This window comes from Tachysurus fulvidraco, chromosome 15 (assembly GCF_022655615.1).
Source record: "Tachysurus fulvidraco isolate hzauxx_2018 chromosome 15, HZAU_PFXX_2.0, whole genome shotgun sequence".
Lineage (NCBI taxonomy): Eukaryota > Metazoa > Chordata > Actinopteri > Siluriformes > Bagridae > Tachysurus > Tachysurus fulvidraco.
This window is the reverse complement of record NC_062532.1, coordinates 13,731,391-13,758,777: the sequence shown is the minus strand read 5'-3', so window position 1 is coordinate 13,758,777 and position 27,387 is coordinate 13,731,391. Positions and strand designations below refer to the sequence as shown.

General features: G+C 38.5%; 1 protein-coding gene across 8 annotated transcripts in view; it reads right to left on the bottom strand.

The window, feature by feature from the left end:
• Window positions 1-4,108: 4,108 nt before the first annotated feature.
• ttyh2l (tweety homolog 2, like) overlaps window positions 4,109-27,387 on the bottom strand; it is a 42,576-nt gene continuing 19,297 nt past the window's right edge. For 5 of the 8 annotated variants that reach the window (XM_027141424.2, XM_047801169.1, XM_047801167.1 and 2 more), the window contains 10 exons: window positions 26,431-26,526; window positions 22,143-22,215; window positions 13,152-13,221; window positions 12,982-13,037; window positions 11,679-11,771; window positions 11,488-11,580; window positions 10,984-11,126; window positions 9,776-9,961; window positions 9,541-9,619; window positions 4,109-5,141 (listed from right to left, as the gene is read on the bottom strand). In XM_027141424.2, coding sequence (XP_026997225.2) covers window positions 5,061-5,141; window positions 9,541-9,619; window positions 9,776-9,961; window positions 10,984-11,126; window positions 11,488-11,580; window positions 11,679-11,771; window positions 12,982-13,037; window positions 13,152-13,221; window positions 22,143-22,215; window positions 26,431-26,526 — 970 coding nt within the window. In that variant the 3' untranslated portion in view covers window positions 4,109-5,060. Of the gene's footprint in view, window positions 5,142-7,351; window positions 7,365-9,540; window positions 9,620-9,775; window positions 9,962-10,983; window positions 11,127-11,487; window positions 11,581-11,678; window positions 11,772-12,981; window positions 13,038-13,147; window positions 13,222-22,142; window positions 22,216-26,430; window positions 26,527-27,387 lie in introns of those variants that run through there. The other 3 variants (XM_027141425.2, XM_047801170.1, XM_047801171.1) reach the window with 3 other exon arrangements.

Here is a 27,387-nt window from a genome sequence, read left to right as displayed (position 1 = left end):
GATTGAATAAAATACATTTTTACACGCCTTGTACCCCTAAAATGTAAGGCCCTGTCACAGACAAATTTGTATATGTTAGAATGGTTTCCTAATGATTTTTTTTAATATATAAATAGCATTTTCTTATTGGTCACATGTCCCTGATTGTATCTCACATGGTTTTGTAATTCCTATAAGAATTATAAGCAACTTTTCGGTCAACTACAGTACACAAAAATCACAGAATACCCGCCAGGCACTTATATAGTTACCTTTTTACTACCTAGTTACTACCTTTACATAGGAGATTTTTACAAAAACATAGTAGTGGATATATACCCCCACATTCATCTACACAGTTAAAGAGATTAATTCATCTCAAATTATACATTTTTATATAATAATTTCCTGTGTGACAGGACTGACGGTGCTGTGACAGGACTGACTTTATGGATTTCGTTAATGCAGATAAAGCTATGTTTTGTGTTCTTTATTTAAGTTTTGATTAGCATTCTTATTTTAAATCATCATAATTTTAATGTTAATGTAATATTAAACTATGGTAAAGTTCAGCCAAAGACATAATAATAAGGACGTAATTCGTTAAAATTATGACTGACAACTGATGAAGTCCAAACGTCTTTTTAATTCAATAAACTAATATTGTTTTATTTCAATATAAAAACATATTTAATTTAACAATTGATTTAACAATTCATTAAAATTCCATTGAACAATAACATGGCCAGGTAAAATAACAATAAACAGCTAAAATGGCACAAACACAGGCAGGAGTGAAAACAAAATTGTAGCGATAAGCATATGGTAAACTTAATTTAACATTAACAATAACAATTACCAACTAGAATGGCACAATTCTAATCCTTGTGCTCCACAAGCTTTGCCCAAATGTCTTTTCAGATCTCGTGGTGACGGGTGGTTACAGATCAAATATCTACGTCAAATATACGACAAACGTCAAATATATACCAGATTATGTCTTCTCTGGTGGGCCAGAAGAATCGGTTCACTCCCACACGGTGCATGCATCTCACTTGCACCTGAACCTCATCAATGGCGGTGATGATGCCTGGGTAGATGTCTCCGTCATATTTTATGGCGCACCACTTTTGAATAACTTCTGGACCCCATTCTATCTCATCTGTTGTTGGTGCACTTGGCGTGTTAAAGCTGAATGCCTTTGTGTTATAGCTAACGTCCCGGTGCAAAATATTCCAGGAGATGTAATGACAATCTGGTGTATTCGCATTGTTGATGGGACTTGGGGATGCTGTCCAGCATGTCCTTCATTGCCCTGTCAATGGATCGTGGCCCTGGCTCACCAACCGATCTGCACTCCTCTTTATAACGCCTCCAACCCCATCTGGCGCCCCTTTGCCGTGGCTGGCCTTGAAGAAATTCCATGTCCCAGCTTGGAATCCCTTTTTGTGAAGGAGAAAGGTGAAGAGGTAGAAGTTCCCCTTCTGGCGGTATTGTGTGCAAGGTCCATCGCTGAGGAAATGGACCACTGTGACAGCAGGGAAGAGGTCCTTGACGTAGGACAGAATGGGGCTTAAATGTTCCCAAATGGCTGGGGGCCCCTTCAGTCGTGATGGTGAGATGGTGCTGAAGCAAACTGGCTCAGCGTCTGGTCCTACATATAAAACTCCAGTGTGCAGCGTTGCTTGCTCATGGGATGCACCCAAGTGCACTGCCTGGATCTCAGATGCATATTTACATGTATAATTCTCGGAGAAGTCCACATGTATGACGCATTCATTCTCAGCCATGCTCCTCTTCAGTTCCCTACTGTATCTATACTGTTGCCTGATGTTAAATGCATGCCGTTTGAATTTCACAAGCATGTTTTTGAAGAGCTCGATGAGGTCACCTAGCGTGGTCTCAACCTTCTTTTTGACTGTCTTCTTGAAGGTTGTTTCAGTGTTTTCCTTTATTTGACCTTTGATGTCCTCTGTGACCCACTGCATGTATGCCACCAGGGTGGAACCTTCATACTCCCTGAGCAAGGAGAAGTCCTTCTCTTTGCAGTCCCCACAGTCATTGTACATGCACTCTTTGTTGGTTTGGTCACAACAGATTTCTGCCATCAACATTACCAGTTCAGGGGTGTTGAGCAACTTCATGCTGAAAAGCTTTTGAGCTACAAAGCCCAAGTTCTCATGCAATTTACACAAGCATGTTTCCCTATCAGAAAGGGTTGGGTGCACTACCCAGTAGGGCCGAAGCCTGCAAAACAGAGAATAGGAAACTGATTTCCTTGCATTCTCTGCCAAGTATTTTTTGTGCAGGTTCTTCAGGGTGTATATAAGTATATTATATAAAGTAATCCACAAAACAATCATGAAATTCTGTCACAAAACACACGATGTGGGGATCTGTTTTTTTTTTAAAGAAAAAAAACATGATCTTAAAAATGTTTCTGTCGGTACATAAAAAACGTGAGTTACAGTATGTGATGTGTCATTCATAAATGAGCCGACTCTTTCAGATAAACATTGAGTGTGAAGTGACATACGACGATGGTGACCCATGGTGACCCATACTCAGAATTCGTTCTCTGCATTTAACCCATCCAAAGTGCACACACACCCGGAGCAGTGGGCAGCCATTTATGCTGCGGCGCCAGGGGAGCAGTTGCGGTGTTCGGGGCCTTGCTCAAGGGCACCTCAGTCGTGGCCAGCCCGAGACTCAAACCCACAACCTACGGGTTAAAAGTCAGACTCTCTAACCATTAGGCCACGTGGGGCAGCTTGTAGATCTGAACTATATATAGTAAGTGTTTCTGTGGTGTTTTGACATTTATTAGTATTTTGTATTCATACAATTCTAAAGTGGTAAATCACATAACGCAAAACAAGTGCAAATCACATACAATGTCTAAAATGCATCCAGTGAAGCTCATCAATGTATGAGCTGGTTTGCAGGAATTGGAGCCAATTCTAGTAAGAATGGTAAAATGTGTGTCATGATGATCCTTCTGCACTGCTTTGTTATACTGATATATGTAAACTAGTGCACAGAATCTTAAACCATGCTATATGGCCAACAGTATGCAGACATTTTATTGAGAAGAATTTCCTCTATATGTCCTGTCATGGCTGTGGAGATTTGTACTCATACAGCCACATATGCAATAATGAGGCACTGATGTTAGATATGGAGGTCTGAAGTGTTTTAATTCATCTCAAATGTGTTAAGTGTGTTTGAGATTAATGCTATGTGCGGGACACTCAAGATCTTTCTCTGCAAACCTTGTCTTCAGGGACCTGGGGAGGGAAATTGTAATGCTACAGCTTACAAAGTACAAATGTGTACTTCCAACTTTAGCTTTGTGGCAACAGTCTGGGGGAAGAACCGTGTATGTGTGTGATGGTCAGGCATCCATATATTTCCCTAAAAATTGTTCAAATGTAAACGTAGAAAAAGTTGGCTATTTATTAGAGCAATAGATCTTTGTTTCTGAAATTTCCAGCAGCAGATCAGATAAAATAGATCCGAGTCAGTATTATTCATAGGTCTATTTGTTTTTGAATCAATTTATATTCAAATAAAACAATTCATTTAGAGTCAAATAGGCAAATGAGTTGTGATTCCCATATAGGATTGTCTGAAATCGAATGAGTTATTCCACCTGGTGAAGGCAAAATGTAAATAGTGGAACTGATAATATTGATAAAACCTGGTAGATGAATAGAATTAGTTCAATTCTAATCTTAACAGGCTGATTTACATCATAAATATTATCTGACAGAGGAATTTATACTGGATTCATTCGCATCACCTTTCATGTTTTACGATTTAATAACATATACAAGGCAACTATGTTGTTTTGTTAATCAAAATGTGGAGTAAGTATTTATGGGAGTTCTATGATTTAACTGACACGATGCCAAAGAATAAAAATGTATAAAATTCTAAAAAAAAATAAAACAACAAAAAAAGCATGACAACCCATCCAAGGACAAACAAATGCAAATCCAATAATTGCTTGCTTACGTTTAGTTTTTCTCACCTCTTGTGTCCAAATTCAATGAAAACTGTTATGATCTGACTGGAAATCTGATCTGTAAATGGTGAAATCTGTATAGAGTAATAAACACAGCCACAGTAAAATGAACAAATTATTTATTCAAACAAGTTTTACATTTTCCAAACTGGTCCAAAGCATAAACAATAGAAAATGTCTGAGAAAAAAGATTTCATAATTGTTAGAATTCAGGCTATATATCATTAACAGTATAAGTACAATTTCAGTTTTGTTCATCATGTCATTCACAGAGTGATGTAAAACTTCTTATTCAGATCGGATGTCTATAAAAACACGTGGAGCTCAGGTATATTCATACATTCATTACATCAGCATACATAGAATAAAATATTTCCTGCTTCAGCCTTGACCTTGCATTGGGTAACAGAAAGCTTTTTCAACCCAGAGATTCTCTTAAATCTCAGCGTAAAAGATATCAGCCTAAAAATATATCAGATCTTTCAACACATGGAAAACCTACAGTCCTGGCATGTGATAAAGTTCTCAATGCTTGACAATGAACTGACTAGATATGAAGTAAAACTTCATTGCATCGAGATGACAAAATTATGTACAGAAGCTCAACAGGTAGCAGCACCATTATTCTTTAGAATGCAGAACATGAATTGTGGTGGAATTTATTTTGGTTCCTGTATGAATTCATCCCATCACAAAAAAAAATCAAAGATAACTGAAAGGCTTGTTATGGAAATAAGGGTGTTTGCTACACAAACACCCTTATTTCCATAACAAGCCTTTCAGTTATCTTTGACTTTCTTGGTACATTTTTTCTGTACAGACTTAAAAGTTGTATTTACATGGTGGTTGGTGGTTGCCTGGATGGCCTCCTCTTCAGAGGATTTTGAATAGACTCTATTGAGTACTTCCTCAGAGTTGGTCAATAACACTGACTGTAGGTCTTGAATTCCTCCACGAGAAGAACGAGGGACATGTATCCAGAAAGATAAACATCGAACCATATATGAGTTTTCCAGAGCGGTTGCGGCTAGTTCAGGTTTCGGCCACTCACACGTTACACCTGGTAGTCATTTCCAAAGTGTCGTATCTGGGCATCAGTCATAGACAGGTATGTGGTCCTCATGCTGGGTGAATACTAAAAAGAAGAAAGAGAAAGGAAAAACATAGAACCCGAACCTCTATTAGCTCCCAACTGTCTGCTATCATATGGTCTAACAATGTTTTATAATTAATTTCAATGATTGGGCATTAGAAAATTGAACAACTGTTCTGTACATACTGTCAGATCATTTGCATATTCAGAATATGAACAATGACAAGTTAAAGCACTTTCAGAAGCAGAGGTGAAGATGTGAGATTAAGGAGCACTCTTAGACAAAATAAACAAAAACTATATAATCTCCAGCTATACAGTAAATGCAATTGTGGTTAAATAGGAGGTCACAATGAACCTGGTGCCAGCTTGTGCATGTGTATACGTATACCAAAAACCTTCCAACAAAGTCCCAAAATGACCACCTGAGTGGACCACAAAGTGACCAAGTGACTACACCGATTTAAATACCATTATTCTATAATCATGGCTTCCTCTTGCCAGGTTTCCTCCAGAACGGTGCTGGTTCCATGACAATGACAAGGAGATTATTGTCTTGCACTGGTTGCACAGATGCACTTTATGTGGCTAGGACTACTTACTAAGTCCTTAGCTCTGTCTTTGTTCTATGTAGCGCCATGGTACTGGAGAAACGTACAACGTGCAACAGCTATATATGGTTGAAATGACAATAAAAGCTTCTTGACTTGACTTGAGATTATCCAGTGTTCATAAAATGACCAGAATCCAAGTCTTTACTAAGAGGTGAAAGCTGTACCGAGCAACAGAACAGTTTTCATTGTAGTAGCCTGGAAGCTCTGGATAAACTTCATAATGTACAATAATATGCTTGCTGTTGCTGTGAAGAGATGACCGCGGCCAGCTGAGGAGGACAGGCTATCTGTAACTCTGACTGTAGCTGTGGAGGACAGGCTATCTGTAGCTCTGACTGTAGCTGTGGAGGACAGGCTATCTGTAGCTCTGACTGTAGCTGTGGAGGACAGGCTATCTGTAACTCTGTAGCTGTGGAGGACAGGCTATCTGTAACTCTGACTGTAGCTGTGGAGGACAGGCTATCTGTAGCTCTGACTGTAGCTGTGGAGGACAGGCTATCTGTAGCTCTGACTGTAGCTGTGGAGGACAGGCTATCTGTAACTCTGACTGTAGCTGTGGAGGACAGGCTATCTGTAGCTCTGACTGTAGCTGTGGAGGACAGGCTATCTGTAACTCTGTAGCTGTGGAGGACAGGCTATCTGTAGCTCTGACAGTAGCTGTGGAGGACAGGCTATCTGTAACTCTGTAGCTGTGGAGGACAGGCTATCTGTAGCTCTGACTGTAGCTGTGGAGGACAGGCTATCTGTAGCTCTGACTGTAGGTGTGGAGGACAGGCTATCTGTAGCTCTGAGAGTAGCTGTGGAGGACAGGCTATCTGTAACTCTGTAGCTGTGGAGGACAGGCTATCTGTAGCTCTGACTGTAGCTGTGGAGGACAGGCTATCTGTAGCTCTGACTGTAGCTGTGGAGGACAGGCTATCTGTAGCTCTGACTGTAGCTGTGGAAGACAGGCTATCTGTAGCTCTGATTGTAGCTGTGGAGGACAGGCTATCTGTAACTCTGTAGCTGTGGAGGACAGGCTATCTGTAGCTCTGACTGTAGCTGTGGAGGACAGGCTATCTGTAGCTCTGACTGTAGCTGTGGAGGACAGGCTATCTGTAGCTCTGACTGTAGCTGTGGAGGACAGGCTATCTGTAGCTCTGACTGTAGCTGTGGAGGACAGGCTATCTGTAGCTCTGACTGTAGCTGTGGAGGACAGGCTATCTGTAACTCACAATCTGTTACGCAGCTAGCACCAAGGTTTACATGATTCCCATAAGGGGTAAAGAAAAAGGGCTTTATAAGAACAGTTTGTATATATCAAATACTTGATTGTACAGACACTTTGAGGAGTTGGACGGTCTTGTATGCACTTGCACAAGGAGGTATCCATTTGATTCTCACCTCCTAGGACAGGTAGGACAGATGACATTGAACAACAAGAACAGAGCAGTCAGTCTGAGCTCACAGTACTGTGACAAGACTTATTATGTCTAAGTCAAACCACAACAAGCTGCGTAGCTGTGCTGAGAAACAGTGAAGAACAGCAGCATGACAATCCAGATATGATTATCTAAGAGTAAAGCAGTATAAAGAAGACAAAGGACAAAGGAAAATAACAAAAAACACTGTACAGTACTTGTTAAAAAGGCCACTTACTGTATCTATATCCCTGCAGAAATATATCCAGAAATGAATAAAGAAAAGGGGGAAACAGTATTTAAACGTGATTGGATTTTTACCAATAGAATGAATTTTACATTCGGATTTCTATAAAATACACATTTTAAAAAATGTGTTATAACTCATGTGAACACTGATACCATCCCCCATTGAAATTGGCACAATTTGAATTCCAAGACCAAAAAAAAAGAGTTTTGATATGCACGTGTAAATTTGTGTATTTTTATTTGTGTCTTGAGTTTATGCATATCATATCACAGTATACTGTATATATATACTATGTGCTCTACTGTTGATTCACAACAAATCTGATAAAAACTAACAATAAAACACCAATAGCTTTATATCAGTTCTCATAAAGCATAAATGCACTTGTCAATCAACCTTATTAACACCTTCCTTATAGAGTTACAATAGAGCCTTTATAACAACTAACACCTGTTCCAATAGACCGTTATAATATATGTTTATGTTGGTGAAGGGGATATGTACGTGTCATGTAGCCTCACAGACATCACACTTTAGTAACGTTACTGAAGAGTTTATACACTTTGTTGAGGCAGGTTAAGTTCTAAACTACACACACACACACACACACACACACACACACACACACACACACACACACACACACTGAAACTAAACTGAAACAATTATTAAACTTACATCACTGTAGAGTAAGAGGCAGAGAACAGCAGCGAGGAATGAAAAGTGATAACAGGTGCTGAAATTGTCTTTTTTTTTTACTTGTTACTGTCGCCTCTGGCTCGCTTATTAGGCATTTAATTTTAACTCAACCTCCGGATATCCGTGAAGCTGCTTTGTGACCATTATTAAAGCACTATATAAATAAAATGAAACTGAACTGAATATTGGGAATGTATCACCCTAGAACTTAAAGGATGTTCAATGTGAAAGCTATTGGGGCTTTGTAACAGTTCAGTTAATGCTAATGACCTCCAGGAGCACATAAGTAATAATAGTTTTATGCCTGAAATAAAAGAAATGATACAATAAAGATGATTTAAAAGTTAATGTAGAAGCATAAGCACTTAGGTCCCATGTAACATTTTGCCCTCCTCCCCTCTGGGCCTACATACAGAGATGCAGTGAGATAATCAATACTCCAACAGTTAACCTGGACCAGGTCAGGGCAAATGTGTTCTTTAATCTCTGTGAATATTGCATAATATTTCATTTGCACTACATTAACCAGAAACCCTCTCATGTTGCAAAATACTCAATTTGCTATAATTATAATTGTATAGATTTATAAAACAAATAGTTTCAGTTTTAAAATCTGATTAGCTGAGCCGTGTTCAAAGCCATTGTATGTATCTTCAAAATACACAACCACAATATTACATTCATTTTATATTAATGCAAAGGTTTTAAACCAATAAGATTGTTACACTTAAGCCATTTTTCTGTCCACACAAGGCTTTTTGTCTGTTATGTTGCTAAGCAACAAAATCTTACTGTTTATAGCTAATGTAATTGATAATAAATATAATAATAATAATAATAATAATAATAATAATAATAATAATAATAATGATAATAATAATAATAATAAAAAGAAGAAGAAGAAGAAGCCACTCAGGGGTGTGTAACAGTGGCTTTATCATGCAGAAGAGCAAAGTGACAGTGACGTGAGTAAGTAAGGTGACCCATACTCAGACACACACCCGGAGCAGTGGGCAGCCATTTATGCTGCAGCACCAGGGGAGCAGTTGGGGGTTCGGTGCCTTGCTCAAGGGCACCTCAGTCGTGGCTGGCCCGAGACTCAAACACACAACCTTAGGGTTGAGAGTCAGACTCTCTAACCATTAGGCCATGACTTCCCCCATGATAATGAATCCATAATCAAATCACTGTTATTGCTTTATTATATGATGTCATATACATTACTATATTTGTTCTTTTCCTTCTTATTTTAATCTTTTTGTTATTTGATATGTATCATATAATGAGGAACTGACAGTCTTGAGAGAATCACCAGAGACAAAGAGAAGGCAATTAAAGCTACTCCCTAATTCCAGCAGGGGGCAGTGTTGCACTAGCCCTAAAACATTGATTCATGTTTATTATTTCAACATATACAGAGGAACTTGTTAGAAAATGAGCTTAGCTACTGCATGGCTCACAATTTTACCCTGACGTACCGAGGGCGGTGGTGAACCTCTTCCAATCAGCGGCACATTTTCATAGCGAGGATTTCCAGCAAACAGCATCGACTGATTCCTAATTGATAAACACAGACAAGAAGGAGTGAGGTATTGGGTGTATGTCGAAACACTAAATTATTATACTCCAAACAGCTAAGAGTTGAGAGAAAGTGCATAACTCTTACTTGTATTTCGCTTTTAGTTTGTTTTATTTGCATCAGTATAAACTCACATGTATTCTGGAGGGGGAGCAGTGGAGGTGATGGGCAATGGTGGATGCAGGCTGCTCTGGCTGCCCAAGCTGCTGCTGTAGCTGCAGAAGCTGTGCACATTTGCACGGCTTGTGCTGTATGGGGCCATGTGTCGTGACTGTGGATTAAATGGGTCCTCTTCGTCTATGTCGTCACAGTTTCTGTTCCTGTGTGCATAGACAGGAAGCTTTGGCTTGAGGCACTGTGAACATTAGAGTCTCCGTTCTATGTCAGCTTTGTCTCTTTTTTAATTTAATAAATTTAAAACAACATTTCCTTATCCGTTTCATCTCGGTGGTTGGGGGAAATATATATATATATATATATATATATATATATATATATATATATATATATATATATATATATATATATATAGTGCTTTAAATCTTACTTTATTTCATGAGCTTCACTAGAATTTGTTTGTATCAATGGATAGTGCATGAGGATGCATAACTCTGTGAATGCAGCAAAAAAACCCAACTCTGGACATTTCAGCAGTGGGAGAAAATATGGACTGATGAGTCAGATTTTTTACCATATTTCCTGCATCTGCATGGATTTACATTTATAGGATGCCAAAGAATGCCTTTAACCCTCAATTTCTGCTGCCAACTGCTAAGTACGATGGGGATCCATAATTATATGGGCAGCCATATTGTGGAAATTATTACATCCAGTAATTGCTTTGCATGGCTGTATAATAGGGAACAAATTTTAAAATCATTTTACAGGACCAGGTGCAATATGAAGTGCAATCACACTTTCCTGATAATGTTTTGATATTCGCTTGAATGGTTTGATGAGCACTAGGATGAACTCCTTCCACAGTTTGCCCAATCACCAGATTTAAACACTACTGAACCTTCTGGGAACATATGGAGCACAGACTGTAAAGTAGCAATACGCATCCTTCGTCTTATATTTATTTATTTATTTATTTATCTTGAAAATGGTTCTCATATCACAACTGGCCATTCAGGACTTACATGACAGCATGATAAAACTTTTGAAGCTTTTCTGAAGGCAACTGCTGATCCTTCTGATTGTTTTTGATACACTCTTTTATCTTACTATTATTTCCTTCATTTAATCCATCCGTTATTAATCCTTTCTAAATAATAAGCTATTCATTTTTAAGCAGCAATAACAAGGGTAGGTTTTCTTGGCAAAACAAGGTGAGGTTTACCTGCTGGCCACAAGAATATATGCCCGTGGAATAGTGCACAGCATGGCGCAGAAAGCACCAGCTGCCAGCACGGAAAAGAGGCAGAGGTAGAGTAGGCCCTCTACCCCATCATAACACAATCCCACCAGGGCATCCAGATAGTCCTGCCAAAGAAACACACAGACACACACACATACACACACACAGACACACACACAGGCACACACACACACACACACACACATACACACACACAGACACACACACACACACACACACACACACACACAAACACACACACATACACATACACACACACACACACACACAGACACACACACAGGCACACACACACACACACACACACATACACAGACACACAGACACACACACAGACACACACACACACACACACACACACACACACACACACACAAACACACACACAAAGACAAACGCCAAGGCTGGTTCAGATTCTACTACAGTCTGCAAGACAGTTATAGTGTGCGAAAGAGTGCTTCTAACCTTATGCAAACTCCGGCAGTCTAACCAGGCTGTGAGCTGGTGCAAGCTGAATTCTGTGGCATTTAAGACTCCTTGAATCCCCAACAGATCCCTCTAACAACATGCATGCACAGACAGCATCATTTATGCTTAAATGAGAAAAGGCAGAAACTACGGAATACATGAACCGAGTGGAGGTGTGGAGCTCTTACCTCTGCAGTAGGGAAGATAGAGACAGATAACTGTAGCAAGCCTTGGACCTGAATCTGCATGGTGGTCAGGGACCTCTGGAAGATGGTCAGTGACTACAACACAGGGATATGACTTTAACATATTTATGCTTCCTTTAATTTGAGCCATTTCATGCCAGGGGCTGATAAATCACAGCAGTATGAAATGTTCGGTGTTGAGTAGCACTCGAGTAAATGTATTGTATTTCGACATGAGGAATAATCATCAGTCTGCAACCAGAATGTACAGCAAATATTAATATTATGCCAATATAAATAATCTAATAAGAAAAGTCATTTTGCTGCTTAAATGTTTCAATTGCTCAAGGGACCTCGAAACATCTCTGCACCATTGCCCTCAGTGAAAAGGCTAGGATCTGTGAATATGCATGAATATGCAATTTGGAAATGCCACCTGGTATCCACAAAAGCTGGCACTTAACAGCCAGCAAAATAGTTCAGATTTGTCACACGGTGACACAAGTGACATTTCATTTGGTTTGCATTTATTTATTAATTCATTTCCAGCAATGCTTTATCTTGGTCAGTTCACAATGGATCCAGGGCTTATGCTGGGAACACTGGCAGAGAAACAGAAATGCATTCAGGATTCATACAGTCATTTTTACCTAATGGTCATTTAGAGTAACCACTGCATGTACCAGTATGTTTTGGGAGCTGGTTTTCATTGCAATAACAGTTATTTACTTTCCTCATCACCTGCAGTTATTTGTATATTAGATATGATTTAGATGTGACAGGTTTTAGCTGTTTCAGTCTATGGCATACTGAGCTCATTACCTGACACAATTTTACTGGGACACTGAAAAGGTGTATTTTAAAAATATAAATTAGCTGTACTAACAAATTTGACACCATTTAACCATTAAGGTCAGGGGTACTTTAACGAGTAAATGTTAAGCCAAATTTTGCTATATGCTGCTGCTTCAGCTTCGTGGTTTTGGTTCTAACAAGCAGACTTAATAAACACTCAAATGCAGTCTAGTTCCAACAAACTAACCTGATGCCTACCTTTGGCAGGAATCCCACAGGACGCAAGACAAAACTAATTACCATAAACTCGCAGATGAAAGGATTCTATTTGATCCGAGTTTATTCTCATATCTTCTTTAAGTAATTAAATTAGGCGTGCTGATATTTTAATCATGCCATAATAATGGGGTTAACACAAAGCTTTCTCTCAATTAACTGGTCCAATTATGCCATTGGCCCCTAATAACAGCTCTGTCTGTGAGTTAATAAGCACAGAATATATAATGCTTACCTTCTGAAAAGGATTGGGTAACGTCTGGCTGCAGTAAAGGTAGTAATGGACTACATCTGTAAGGCACAGTAAGGGGAAAAAAAGAGCATTTTAACAACTCATATTGGTCATGTGTGCTTATTTTAGTAAACTATATAAAAGATATTGTATCCCAGTGTAAACTCACTTGCCTTCTCTCAGAAAGTCTTTTGTTTGATTCACGATAAATTTATCAGGTGCCACACAAAAGTCACTGGCACCCTGGGAAGTAAAAAGTAAAGTAAATTATAATACAGAAGATCAATATCAGAAATTATTACCTGCATGAGACAGTCAGTTAATTGATGTGCATACGGGAGAGAGATAAACATTGGCAATAAGTGATATATATGTAAATACTGTTGAAAGATCTCCTCTCAGGCATTTCAGAGACACAGACGTGTGTAATTTAGTGGATGTTAGCTCTGTTGTACATTCCATACACTAGGCCCAATGGTTAATATCATCCATCTTCAGAGTTGTATATGTACAGTAAGTGAGCCAAGGATGTGAACGTGTGATAAAAGAGGAAGCCAGTTATAAACAATGTAATGGAAGGTTATATAAATAACTCCTGAGCTTTCAGAAATGCTGGCTGCATGTATTAAACTAAAATGAATGGATGTTGTGTGTGTTGTAGATGCTGTGTACTTTACAATAAAACAATTAAAGCCCATTACAAACACAAAAATCTGTTGTTACACTATTGCACTATTGGAGACCACTTGCCACTTTCTAAATATTGTAAATATTGTATATTGCACACGCCACTACACTGCACAACGGATGGAGTTCTCTCTTCATGTCAATAACTAATCAACCCAATAGTACAACTATGTCCTGAGATACAGCAAGGGCAACCAAAAAACTTCTTTTCTTAAGCGAGTCTATTCCCACAGTGGTGAAGTACATTTAGAGTACATTAGTATGCAATGACACTGGTGGCCTCAAGGGGTAATCGAAAAAGAAAGTTAAAATTTATTAGCAATAAAGGTTTAAGGGAAAAAGCAACATATTATTTCAGGAGAGGGTAGTGTTTGAACATATTTTATCTGTCATCCTTTGACTGCCCTATTCTCCTCTGTCACTGTAACACTAATTTTTATTCCACCGTGTGATAGTAGAGAATTTATTTCATTTCACTTTCCTAAATTGCTGTCATTACGGATAAGATAGAATTAAGTGCCAGACAGAAATAAAAAATGTCCACACAACTGAAATCCAAGAATACATTGCATCAGATGACAGTCCTAAGATGATTAGAAATAAGAGAGCAAGTGTCCAAAGTGACACCACATTAACATGTTCATTCACAAACATATTTGAACAAAGATATCTCATACTACCATATTTACTATTGCTCAGATGAATGAAAAAAAAAATAGATTTGCCTGCATGTCCTATTGCCAAGAGAATATATATGTACATAATGGCATAAAGAGAGGGATATATTATGCACAAGATGTTCATAAGGCTGTAAGGATCTGAACCCTTCGTCCAAAACTGTGATGGCTGAATCAGAGCATCGAAAACAAAAAACAGTTCTTTTGAGGCTGTTCCTTACATACCAAAAGTGATCCAAAATAAGACAACCAGTGAACTGCTGACAAGGTCATGGGTGTCCAAGGCTCACTGATTCACCCGGGTGGCAAAGGTTAGTTTACATGGTCCGATCTCAAAAACTAGTCCCTGCTAAAACGTGCTAAAAATGTTCATGCTGCCTATGACAGAAAGGTATCAGAACATAGAATGCACTGCAGCTTGCTGCCTGCAGGTCTGTGTAGCCACAGACAGATCAGAGTGCCCATGCTGGTGCCATCCACCACCAAAAGTGCCTACAATGGGCACATTAGGATCAGAAGTTGACCATGCAGCAATGGAATCAGGTGGCCTGGTCTGATTAATCAAATTCGTTTATATCATGTGCATGTGTGTCATTACCTGGTGAAAAGATGACACTGGGATGCACGCAGGTCGGGGGAGGCATTTTGATGCACATGGCAAAGTTCTGCTGGGAAATCTTGGGTGCTGTCATTCATATGGATGTTATTTTGACATGTATTACCTACATAAACATTGTTGCAGACCACCCTTTCATGGGAATAATATTCCATAATGGCTTTAGGTTCTTTTGGCAGGTTTATGCATGAAATTCAAGGTAGAGGGCCTACTCTACCAAGGTGTTGTCTTTGCCACCAAATTCCCCAAAAATAAGTCCCACTGAGCATGTGTGAGATGTGCATGTCTAATCCATAGAGTCCCCGTCCTGCAGTTTACAGGACTTGAAGAAGGGAATGAAGATCAGGTGGTGTCGAATGTCGAATCCTGTTCCAGAGATTTAACTTCAAACTATACTAATGTGTCCAAAATTGTCCTTTCAGAAAGCTGATGAACATATCATTTACATATCTCTGTAGTTAGTTCAGTACTTATTGTGGTGCTCTGATCCTTAATCTGTCTTTAGCCGTTGGACCCATTTGTAGTGGATAGCAACATGGACGAGAGTCTAATCTCCCGTCCAGCCTAAACCTTGCTGCTAGACCAAAACATCACATAAATGAAACAATATTCTCTTCACCAAAACCACCAAAGAGAAGAAGAGAATAAACAAAATAAATGACACTCATCCCCTACATTTTTTACATATGTCGAGAATACAAGTCATACTTTATGTACCCACAAAATAGCTTGTCCAACAGCACTGCTAGAAGAAACAAAAGCTACTGTATCTCGGAGTAAAGACAGTCATTATGGGATGGACAGGTTGCAGGGTGCAACACAAGACAATTCTTCACATGCTATTGCAAAAAAAAAGAAAATAAAAACGAAACAAAAATAATAAAAAAAAAACGACAGGGAGCATTACTGTATGTGTCATGACTCAGCCCGGACTTTGGCCACGTGCGGTTGTTTGTTTATGTTCCTCGTCACGTGTCTGCCCCGCCTTCGTCTGCTCCTCCCTGTCTACACACCTGTTTCCTACTGAGATCACCGTGTCTACTTAACTGTGCCGCGTTGCTTTGTGCAGCGCGGTATCTACTGTTGTCTTTGTCCTGTCTCTAGTCTGTGTGTTGTTTCATGTCCTTCTGTTATTAAACCCTGTTGATTTGGCTATCCTGTGTTTGGGTCCGCTTCCTTACCCTGCGTCATGACAGTATGTCAGATTACAGTAATATTAGCCAAATTGTGCTTTTGTTAAAAAAACAAACAAAAAAACCTATCTTTATAGAAATCGAGCAATTAAAAATATATTGTCCCTTATATGGTATCCCTTATATTTTAAAACATAGCACAGATTTCATACTTATGAAACTAATCATCAGCTTCATTAGCATATGTTACCATTGTTTGAGCTGACCTTGACTGAAAACCATTATTTACTCAGCCTTTAGTATCACTGCCTTAACTGAAATCAGAAAAAAAAAAAACTTCTTTTTTGAACAACATTGAAAATTCCTTTGCCTCCTCCACAGTCATTTGCATGAGTGTAACAGCTGAAAGACACTGCAATTACAGCACATCATCATATTCATCTTCTTGCAAATGAAATCTGGAGGAGACCTGTTATTTTCTCTAATTGACATGAAGCACAGCTGCAGCAGCATTTGTTGCTGCACTTCACTGGAAATATTTGGACAGGTTTCAATGTAAGTGTGTAGCATTTAAGGATGTGCAAAGGTACAAATTTTCAAAAATGATTACTAGTGTTCTGTTTGGTTTTGAAATTGATCAGAGGAAAGTCCTATATCGCTGTGAGTATAATTATTCTATTTTAGGACCATATCCATCTAAGACATTCTTGATTAATTAACACAAATAAGTTACTGCACCACAATCAACATTACACACAATAGTGGTGTTTTCCAAATAGTTATTCAAAGCCATTATTTTTGCATCATGAGTCGTTAACCCATTGCTGTTATTTAATGGACTTTATTATTTATAGAATAGGCATGGAAGTCTATAAAGTATCTCACAGAAGTGAGTACACACCTCACATTTTTGTAAATATTTTATTATATCTTTTCATGGGACAACACTGAAGAAATGACACTGTGCTACAAAGTAAAGTAGTGAGTGTACAGCCTGTATAACAGTGTACATTTGCTGTCCGCTCAAAACAACTCAACACACAGCCATTAATGTCTAAACTGCTGGCCACAAAAGTGAGTACACCTCTAAGTGAAAATGTCCACATTGGGCCCAAAGTGTCAATATTTTGTGGCCAACATTATTTTCCAGCCCTGCTTTAACCCTCATGGGCATGGAGTTCACCAGAGCATCACAGGTTGCTACTGGAGTCCTCTTCCACTCCTCCATGATGACATCACGGAGCTGGTGGTTGTTAGAGACCTTGCGCTCCTCCGCCTTCCATTAGAGGATGCCCCACAGATGCTCAATAGGGTTTAGGTCTGGAGACATGCTTGACCAGTCCATCAGCTTTACCCTCAGCTCCATTAGCAAGTCAGTGGTAGTTTTTGAGGTTTGTTTGGGGTCATTATCATGTTGGAAAACTGCCCTGCGGCCCAGTCTCCAAAGGGAGGGGATCATGCTCTGCTTCATTGTGCCACAGTACATGGCATTCATGCTGGCAGCACTCATGACTGTAGGCAAGACATACTTGTCTTTGTACACTATTTGAACCAAAAAGTTTATATTGGTCTCATCAGACCACAGGACATGGTTCCAGTAATCCTTAGTCTGCTTGTCTTCAGAAAACTGTTTACAGGATTCCTTGTGCATCATCTTTAGAAGTGGCTTCCTTCTGGGACGACAGCCATGGAGACCAATTTGATGCAGTGTGTGGCGTATGGTCTGAGCACTGACAAGCTGAACCCCACACACCCTCTGCAGCAATGCTGGCAGCATTCATACGTCTATTTCCCAAATACAACCTCTGGATACGATGCTGACCACCAACTTCTTTGGTCGACCATGACGAGGTCTGTTCTGAGTGGAACCTGTCCTGTTAAACCGTTAACCGTCTTGGCCACCGTGCTGCAGCTCAGTTTCAGTTTCTTGGCAATCTTTTTATAGCCTACACCATCTTTACAGTATGTAGAGCAACAATTCTTTTTTAAGATCCTTAGAGAGTTCTTTGCCATGAGGTGCCATGTTGAACTCCCAGTGACCAGTATGAGAGAGTGAGAGAGATAACACCAAATTTAACACACCTGCTCCCCAGTCACACCTGAGACCTTGTAACACTAACCAGTCACATGACACCGGGGAGAGAAAATGGCTAATTGGGCCCAATTTGGACATTTTCACTTAGAGGTGTACTCACTTTTGTGGCTAGCGGTTTAGACATTACACTGTTATACAAGCTGTACACTCACTTTACATTGTAGCACAGTGTCATTTCTGCAGTGTTGTCGCCTGAAAAGATATAATAAAATATTTACAAAAATGTGAGAGGTGTACTTCTGTATGTTTAAATGTCTATAGCAGGGGTGTCAAACTCAAATTCACAGTGGGCCAAAATATAAAACTGAGATAAAGTCACGGGCCAAACTGAATATTTATTGAAAAATTAACTGCAACTGATATGTAATGTTCAACCTTTTTCATATGGAAACAAACTTTAGTTTTGCTTAAATACAGGATTTGGAACAACCAGAGCTTGATATTACAAACACAAAAGAAATTTTGCAATCGCTTTACAGCCTTTACAGCAGCTTCACTTTTTGATTTTGCTTTCATGAACATAGTCTGCCGGGAAACCAGACTTTTTTTTCATCTCCTCCCAGTTCTGGAGCTTCTGCTTTACGTCGAGGTCCTTATACTTCTCATAATGTTTCATTTCATAGTGTCTTCTTATGTTATATTCTTTCGTTACAGACACGTTAGCTCCGTTAGCACACAAGACAAACAGGTCTGTGCTTTATATTCGTGAACAGATAATCTGCCCCCCTCCTGTCTTGAAAGCTCCTATTGTCCATCTTTGGTTTGGCCATTTTTGTGGAGTGTGGAATTAACTTGCCCGATGTGACTGTAACATGGTTGTTAACGACTGTCAACAGAGAATGAGGAGCGCTTACTGTTCGTGACTACGCGTCAATACAGTGGCAAGGCATTCTGGGATTTGTAATATTAGCGGAGCATGTGGCTAGCCAGCTGTAATGTACATTTAATATGATCTCGCGGGCCAAATATAATTACACTGCGGGCCAAATTTGGCCCGCGGGCCAGAGTTTGACACCCCTGTTCTATAGGTTTCCAAATCAATGTGAGGATCAAACATTAAATTTAAATACCGTTCATTCATACCGACATAGTATCGTCATAATATTTCTACCAATACTGAAATCTGTTCTGTACTGTACTGTTTTGGCTACTTATTCTAATGACATTTATAACACACTATATGGAGTGTGATAAAGTGTAAACGTGTAATATCTTTTTTTATATACCCAAACAGTTGAGAGTTGAAGGCTTTGCTCACAGGCCCAGCAGTGGCAGCTTGGCAGTACTGGGATTTGCACTTACCACCTTTTGATCAGTAGACCAATTTCTTACCCCCAGCTTTATGTACTATGACTCTATGCATCTTTTCAAAATCATTTTTCATGACTAAAAGAAATCCAACAATAATAAACTTTCAGTTCTGAAATACAGCAAGACTCAATTCTAATCTTAAATTAAACTGTTTGCAAAAAGTCCAGATCTAAAAATCATTTAAAACTATGAACATTTTTTAAGAAACTGGGTGTTGAAATACATTTTGAACATCTTGATTTCACTGCTCGTCTCATTTTATTCCACGATGAATTATAATATAAATGACACTTTGTTTTGCCACTGAGATACCATCATCAGATTATCGTTAACCATTTGTTAAAAAACAAATAATGCTTAATAAAGAATCCCACCAGCCGGCCACTCTAAATGACTTGTCAGCTGTCGGACATTGATTGATCACCCGAACCCATTCCTAATAGCATTTATGTTCTACATTGTATTCTACATGGATTAGGAGAAAAGGGTCGTCAGGCCTGTGGGACTTGAATCAATGTGGCACAGTGGCAGGGGGGCAATCCACTTTACTGAGAGTGACCGACCCCTGATCCTGCCCTTCATCAACCATGCTAAGACTCAATCCCCCTAGAGACACAGAGTCAATGGCTTGTGTCTGAGGAGTGACATCATTAATCGCGTTTCTGCTTCTCTGTAGAGAAATAGATCTGGCTCCAAAAGGCTAGTTCCACAAAGCAAACAAAATGGAGAGCAACTGTACTAGATCCACATGGGTTAACAGCACAGGAAAACTGTAGGGTAAACTACTATCTAAAACCATTTATTCTGGTTAATGCAAGCAGCTTACATCTGATCTGTAAAAAATGATAAACACAATAAGTGATGCTTGTATTTACAATGTTCCTGACATTGCCTGAAACACTGATTCCATATTGGATGCCCATCTTTTGTACACAGGCCATGAATATGTATAATGTTCACAATACAGATCTTTGCATATGAACACAGTTCAGAACTGTTCTGAATGTTTTACTGTGAAGAAATTAACATTAACTCAGAAATGATTATTAACCAATACTCACTGATACTGTGTACCAGCAAAATATGAAGATGCATCCTGATGCATGAATATTCATATACTCTGTATGTCTATAGTGATAGAAACAGCTGTGCAGATAAAGAAGCTTTTTCTTGATAATCTATCTCTGACACACACATAGCTAAGAAGACTTAGATGCTGGCACAAATACTGAATACGGGAGAGAGAGAGAGAGAGAGAGAGAGAGAGAGAGAGAGAGAGAGAGAGAGAGAGAGAGAGAGAGAGAGAGAGAGAGAGAGGCACAAAAGAGCAGTGGTGCAAGCAGAACCTTGACCTATTTATGATATGAGTGACCCAGAATGAAGAGCTGTTTACTGCAATAAGCCCGAAGGTTGTTTAACCTGAATGACCAAGGAGTAGGGCTTTATAATCGGCTTTAGTAAGCAGCCTGCTCACCAGTGAGACATGCGGACTAAACTGAATAGCAGTTGCTGAGCCTCAGTAATCTTCTGAAGGAAGACATTATGCGGTTAACATTTTCATGCTGACTCTGTACTAACAACCTAAAACCCCCTACTTTGTTCTTTATATTAATTTAAAAGACCTGGTCAGCTGTAAATGTGTGATTGCTCAGGTGTTTAATCTGTAACAGGTAGTGTTTAATCTGTAACAGGTAGTGTTTAATCTGAAACATGTATTGTTTAATCTGTAACAGGTAGTGTTTAATCTGAAACATGTAGTGTTTAATCTGAAACATGTAGTGTTTAATCTGTAACAGGTAGTGTTTAATCTGAAACAGGTGGTGTTTAAACTGAAACAGGAAGTGTTTAATCTGAAACATGTAGTGTTTAATCTGTAACAGGTAGTGTTTAATCTGAAACAGGTAGTGTTTAATCTGAAACAGGAAGTGTTTAATCTGAAACATGTAGTGTTTAATCTGTAACAGGTAGTGTTTAATCTGAAACATGTAGTGTTTAATCTGTAACAGGTAGTGTTTTATCTGAAACATGTAGTGTTTACTCTGTAACAGGTAGTCTTTAATCTGAAACCAGTGGTGTTTAATCTGAAAAATGTAGTGTTTAATCTGTAACAGGTAGTGTTTAATCTGAAACATGTAGTGTTTAATCTGTAACAGGTAGTCTTTAATCTGAAACAGGTAGTGTTTAATCTGAAACATGTAGTGGTTAATCTGAAACATGTAGTGGTTAATCTGAAACATATAGTGGTTAATCTGTAACAGGTAGTCTTTAATCTGAAACAGGTAGTGTTTAATCTGAAACATGTAGTGGTTAATCTGAAACATATAGTGGTTAATCTGTAACAGGTAGTCTTTAATCTGAAACAGGTAGTGTTTAATCTGAAACATGTAATGTTTAATCTGAAACAGGTAGTGGTTAATCTGAAACAGGTAGTGTTTAATCTGAAACATGTAATGTTTAATCTGAAATAGGTAGTGGTTAATCTGAAACTAATCTGTAACATGTAGTGTTTAATCTGAAACAGGTAGTGTTTAATCTGAGACAGGAAGTGCATTAATTGTAACAGGTAATGTTTGAACTGAAACACATGGTGTTTTAACTGCCACAGAAAGTGTTTTAATTGGTAACAGGTAACAGTATGAACTCACCACTGCAGTAACCATGCCCACTCCGAGTGATACCCAGCTCAGTATAAGTGTCAGCATACCTAACACCATAATACTGAAACACAGATTGACATAAGGGTTTGGTACTGTAAGAGGCCATAGAAAAGATGTACATTATATAGATAGAGCTCTCACAGTTAGGTATTGTATACAGACACTTTGCACAAATATTTCAAGCAGATATTGAGGTTTACCTTAAAAAATACAGAAACTAGTAAAAAAAAAAAAGGAATGAAACAGATAGGGAGAAAACAAGGACAAACACCGAATATCGAGTACATCTCATGATGTGAACTAAAAAAACATTGAAATGAATTGTTTCATCTTGAACTCCACCTCTTAACACTGACCATGAACTATAGTCAAGAGTGCAGTTATGTACGTGGAGTGAGGGTCTAATACCAAAACTATGCACATCAGTATTCAGACCTCGGACTTACCGGCTATTCAGACAGTTGTGCGTATAAATAGTCAATGCCACAATGAAATAGATGTTCTCAGCTGTAAACACACTCAAGGACTATGGCATGCCATTAATTAATGGCACAATGAATTAATTAAATGTATCAACCCTGTAAAATCCATAAAAGGTTCTTATCAGAGGAAATAAGCAAAGGGCTTTAAAATACTGCTTGTAAAACTCTAAAAAGTTAATTACAAAATAAACTAAAGATGAATGCCTGGTCTTCTCATCTTTTAATCTAGAGTGTTTTCTTTACAAAAGAGTGTTTCGAACAAACAAAAACTTTGGCACAATTTTATTAATAACAAATCAATCTAGTTAATTAATTTGTCTAAATTCTTGTGTAACAAGAATTTAACTGTGCAATAACCCCATTTTTTAAACTTTGCAATATTACCTAGTGCAGTTTGTTTGACTAACAATATACTGTATGTATTTGTATTTGGACTATTTTTTCTATTTATATTTTCTACTTCTAATTTATATTTGTACATTTTTCTTTGCTGCTGTAACACTGAAATTTGCCCACTGTGGGATGAATAAAAGTACAGTATCTTATCTTATCTTATCTTATCTTATCTTATCTTAATTAAACATATGTTAAAAAAAACCCTACATCCTGCACAATTTTACAACCTTGGTTTAGTATCGTGTTATGCACAAAATGTATAAATGTTATGCACAGTTAACTGTTCGCACATATTATAAGAAATTACAAGAAATAACCTGTCCAGTCCCGTGATGCAACATTCAATGCAGCATTTTTCACCTCTGATATCTCCACACTTCTATATACGGCCAGATGTACAGTATGACGCCTGACCGTCCCATTCCAGATTTAGTCTCTCCTTACTGTTCTAATCTCCCCACTTTCTAGAAGGCTTTCAACCAGATTTTGGTGCATGGCTGTGAGGGATTTTGTTTATTCAGCCAAAAGAGCGTTAGTGAGATCAGGTACTGATTTGGGTTTAGGTTTGTGTCCCTTTGCTCTATTGTAGGAGACTGCAATATACCATTGTGTGATTCCTCTGTGGCAAATGTTTGAGGAAGGACCACATACGAGTGCAATGGTCAGGTGTCTACAAACCTTTATCCGTAAAGTGTATCAGCCAATCTTCTTTTAGTTTGTTGTTAAACAAACAAGCTTATTTTGTGCACTTATTTCTTAATGAGGGTGGAAGCCAGACTGTTAAATGAAGTCAATTTTGCGGTGATTAATGTGATAATTATGGCTGGAACTATTCATGCAGCCCCTACATAAATTGAATGAAAGAGTGGGTTTCAGGCTTCTGGATCTGCAATTACACCACTGGGCAGCATAAATAAATGTTATTATCAGCTGGTTATACACTAAAGAAAATGTGTGATGGACACATATTAAGGAACAGATCATTTACCAAGTACAATTAGCATCACTACCCTTTATTAATATTATAAACATGTAAATGGTTGTAATAAAACATATTTGATTCATAAATTAATGAACTTTTGACAGGAAATGATGGTATTAATTTGAAAAGCTAAGATATTACTTTAAAAATGTGTCTGAATTATAAACTGAATTTGATCATGATTAAAAAAAAGATTTTGATAAACACCTACAACTTTGACATTTAATAAATTATCCTGTAATCGGACATTTTCTCATTCATGTTTCCTTTCACTGGTTATTCTTTTTAATCTTGCATGTGTTGTGGTTGAGAGTAAACAATAAGAAGTAATCTGCTTCTTCATAAATATCAAACCTATTGAAGTTACCAACTCTGAATACAGACTAAATTAACATCTTCTGGAATCACTAGTGGCCAGGAGTAATCCTCCAATTGGCCAGGTTTCAACTTTCCGCCATCCCAATTTAATTGTCCAGTTACAAAATTACCAAAAATATAAACAATTGTCAGGGATGTGGGGTAAAAACAATAATCATCATCAGTGTATTGTTAATGTAACGTCTGTGTATCGTCATTGTTTTCTCGTCCTTTGTACTGTTTAGTTTTCGTCTGTGTTCCTGTTTTATGTATTATTACTTACAGTATTAAACCCTACTCATTTGAAGCTATTCTGTATCTGGGTCTGTCTTCCTCCTCACGGTTGTGACAGTATTAGACAAGACTGGATTTATGATCACATTTAGCAAGGGATATTGTGCAGCCCTACCACATTTATGTGCATAGTTGAGAGGGAGAGAAAGAGAATAATTGAGGGAGAAACAGAAAGAAAGAAAGAAATGAAATAGTGCAAACGACTCCCTGATGGGCGCAAAAATGTAGCTGAGATTTTCACGAACCAAATCTCTTTTCTGATGATGGTCTTAAAAGCACCAATAAAGTGGACTGGAAGCACTTAAAAATTAGTTAAAGGCGCACTCGTGCACATACACACAATCTAGCGCACACACATTCACACACATCCTGGCAGAGCGATCAATAGGCATTAGTGGAGTAAGTGGAGAGAGCAGGGAGAGAGAGAGACAAGGATGAATGTATGAGAAATGAGAGAGGGAGAGAAGGGGGCAGCCAGCATGTGAGAGATTTACTAACACACTGTCATCCAGCTTGTTTTTATAATGCCACTGTGTGATGTCATTACATGCAGCTAAAGCTATATGAGAGAGGACAGATTAAAGTATGACGCAAACTGCTGTGAAATGTTATCTGACCAGATAGAAGTGACCACACATCTGTTTCAGCTGCAGGGAAGACAGTTGGGTAGATAAAAACCAACAACACGCAGGAACGAAGGTATTTAAAAATAAGCCTTCGTCTGATGACTACCAGCCATAGAATAAAAGGTGCTCAGAAATGAGCATGCTATAATGTATTTATATTATAATGCCCACTACATATTTATTACTTATTTATAGTCCAAAATGTGTTTCCATTCAGTACGTATAAAAGCCTGAAAGCCTATATATAGTTGTTGCTTGTTTTGGTTTTTAAACTAAAAGGGAGAAAACTGAATATGAAGACCTTGCACAGCAGCATCACAAATCGTGTGACAGCTTTTAACTAGTTATAAAATGATTTGATTAGACTTGTTTCCACTTTGCTAAAGCATGTAGCAATTTAACAGTGTGATATTCACTGTTTGAGACAAATCACACTTAGCTGGTAATGTAAAAAAAAAATATGAATGAAAATCCTTATCAATCCCTATTCAGGTTTGTTCTTGTGTAGACGCCTAGAAGAACGGAACTTGATAAAAAATGTTGTGGAAGTCTGTGCAGTCCTAGAAGCTAGGTAAAAGGAATCTGGTTTAGTGTCGGTAACCACACTTGCTAGATATCTGAAACTGTTGAAAGCTGCTGTGGTTACACGGGGAAAAGGTGTGTGTGTGTGTGTGTGTGTGTGTGTGTGTGTGTGTGTGTGTGTGTGTGTGTGTGTTGGGGGAATATTGTGATAATGCCTTTTTGAGTGTAGTCATAAGAAAATGATGACAGGAAAGCAAATAACAAATAACAAATATCTGCAACTATGGTGAGAAAGCCCTGAAACTTGAGGTTACTACCTCCAGTTACATGAACCTGATGGTTACAGCAAAAACACTCCAAAACTGGACAAGTGGAGAAAAGCCAGTCAGTGTTCTTTCAATTCTTCCAAGCTATCGAGTTCCAGTGAACCTGTTTGCTGTAGCCTTAGATCAGCAAAAAAGGATTATTGTACATATCCACTTTTTCTCTATGAAGCATGAGGGTCACTTGGCTGTGTTTAAATGTCAATTTCATGAAACGTCTTTAGACAGTAAGCGTATATACAGAGGAGACTTGTGCTCACTTAGTAAGTGTACAGAAACATGAGAAGCACTCACAGAGCGAGCAGCCAGCGAGAATGCTTCGCCAGTCCTAAACAGCATCCCAGACAGATGACCAGGTCTAGAATCAGCAGCAGAAGATACATCAGCCATCTGAAAGAAGCAGAATCAAATTACACATATAATCATATGTCACTTTTTTATCCCTTTCACAGGAATGAACTATAAATGTGCAATACAGTGTAGCATTTAAAAGGGATATAATTCATAAAACACCAACAGGAGTGTGTGTGTGTGTGTGTGTGTGTGTGTGTGTGTGTGTGCGCCTGTGTGTGTGTGTGTATGTGTGTGCGTGTGTTAATAATTCAGTAGGGCAAATCCATAGACATAAGTATTTCATGAACTAGAGAACAGACACTATGGCCATCAGTCCTCTCTCCTATTAGTGTGTATTAATCTGGACATACAGCAGAAACTGATGCCACCTTATTTGGATCAAACCAGTTCACAAATAACTTTGAGGTCATGTTTAACATGTCAGCATAAGAGCTATTTGATTACAGCTAGACAAGTTGGTGATGAGCAAGTCAGCCTTTGATCTCTTATCATGTATATTCTATTGGCTTCAGGTTTTTACAACAGCTACAGCAATACTACAGCATGTAGATAAAGCCATGATCCTATATACAGTACTTATGCCTTGAGACAGAAAGACTGAGGAAGTTGCCTGATTCAATTTGCCCTGTGAGTAATGCAGGAAGAAGGTGTGCACATTCTCGCTCAATACCACAGTCCTCCGGTCACCAGAAATACGAGCCCTTCATCAATAAGACTGCTGCTAGTTCATAACACACTAGTCTACAAGCGGGAATGCGATCTTCATAGAGAATATATGAGTCAATTCGCCATGCCTAACAGCTCTGAAAGGGCAGTGGAAATGAGGGCCTGCTTTAAAGGCTGGATAAAGGTCAATGGCACAAGTGACTCCTACATAATTCTGAGCTAGTTAATGGT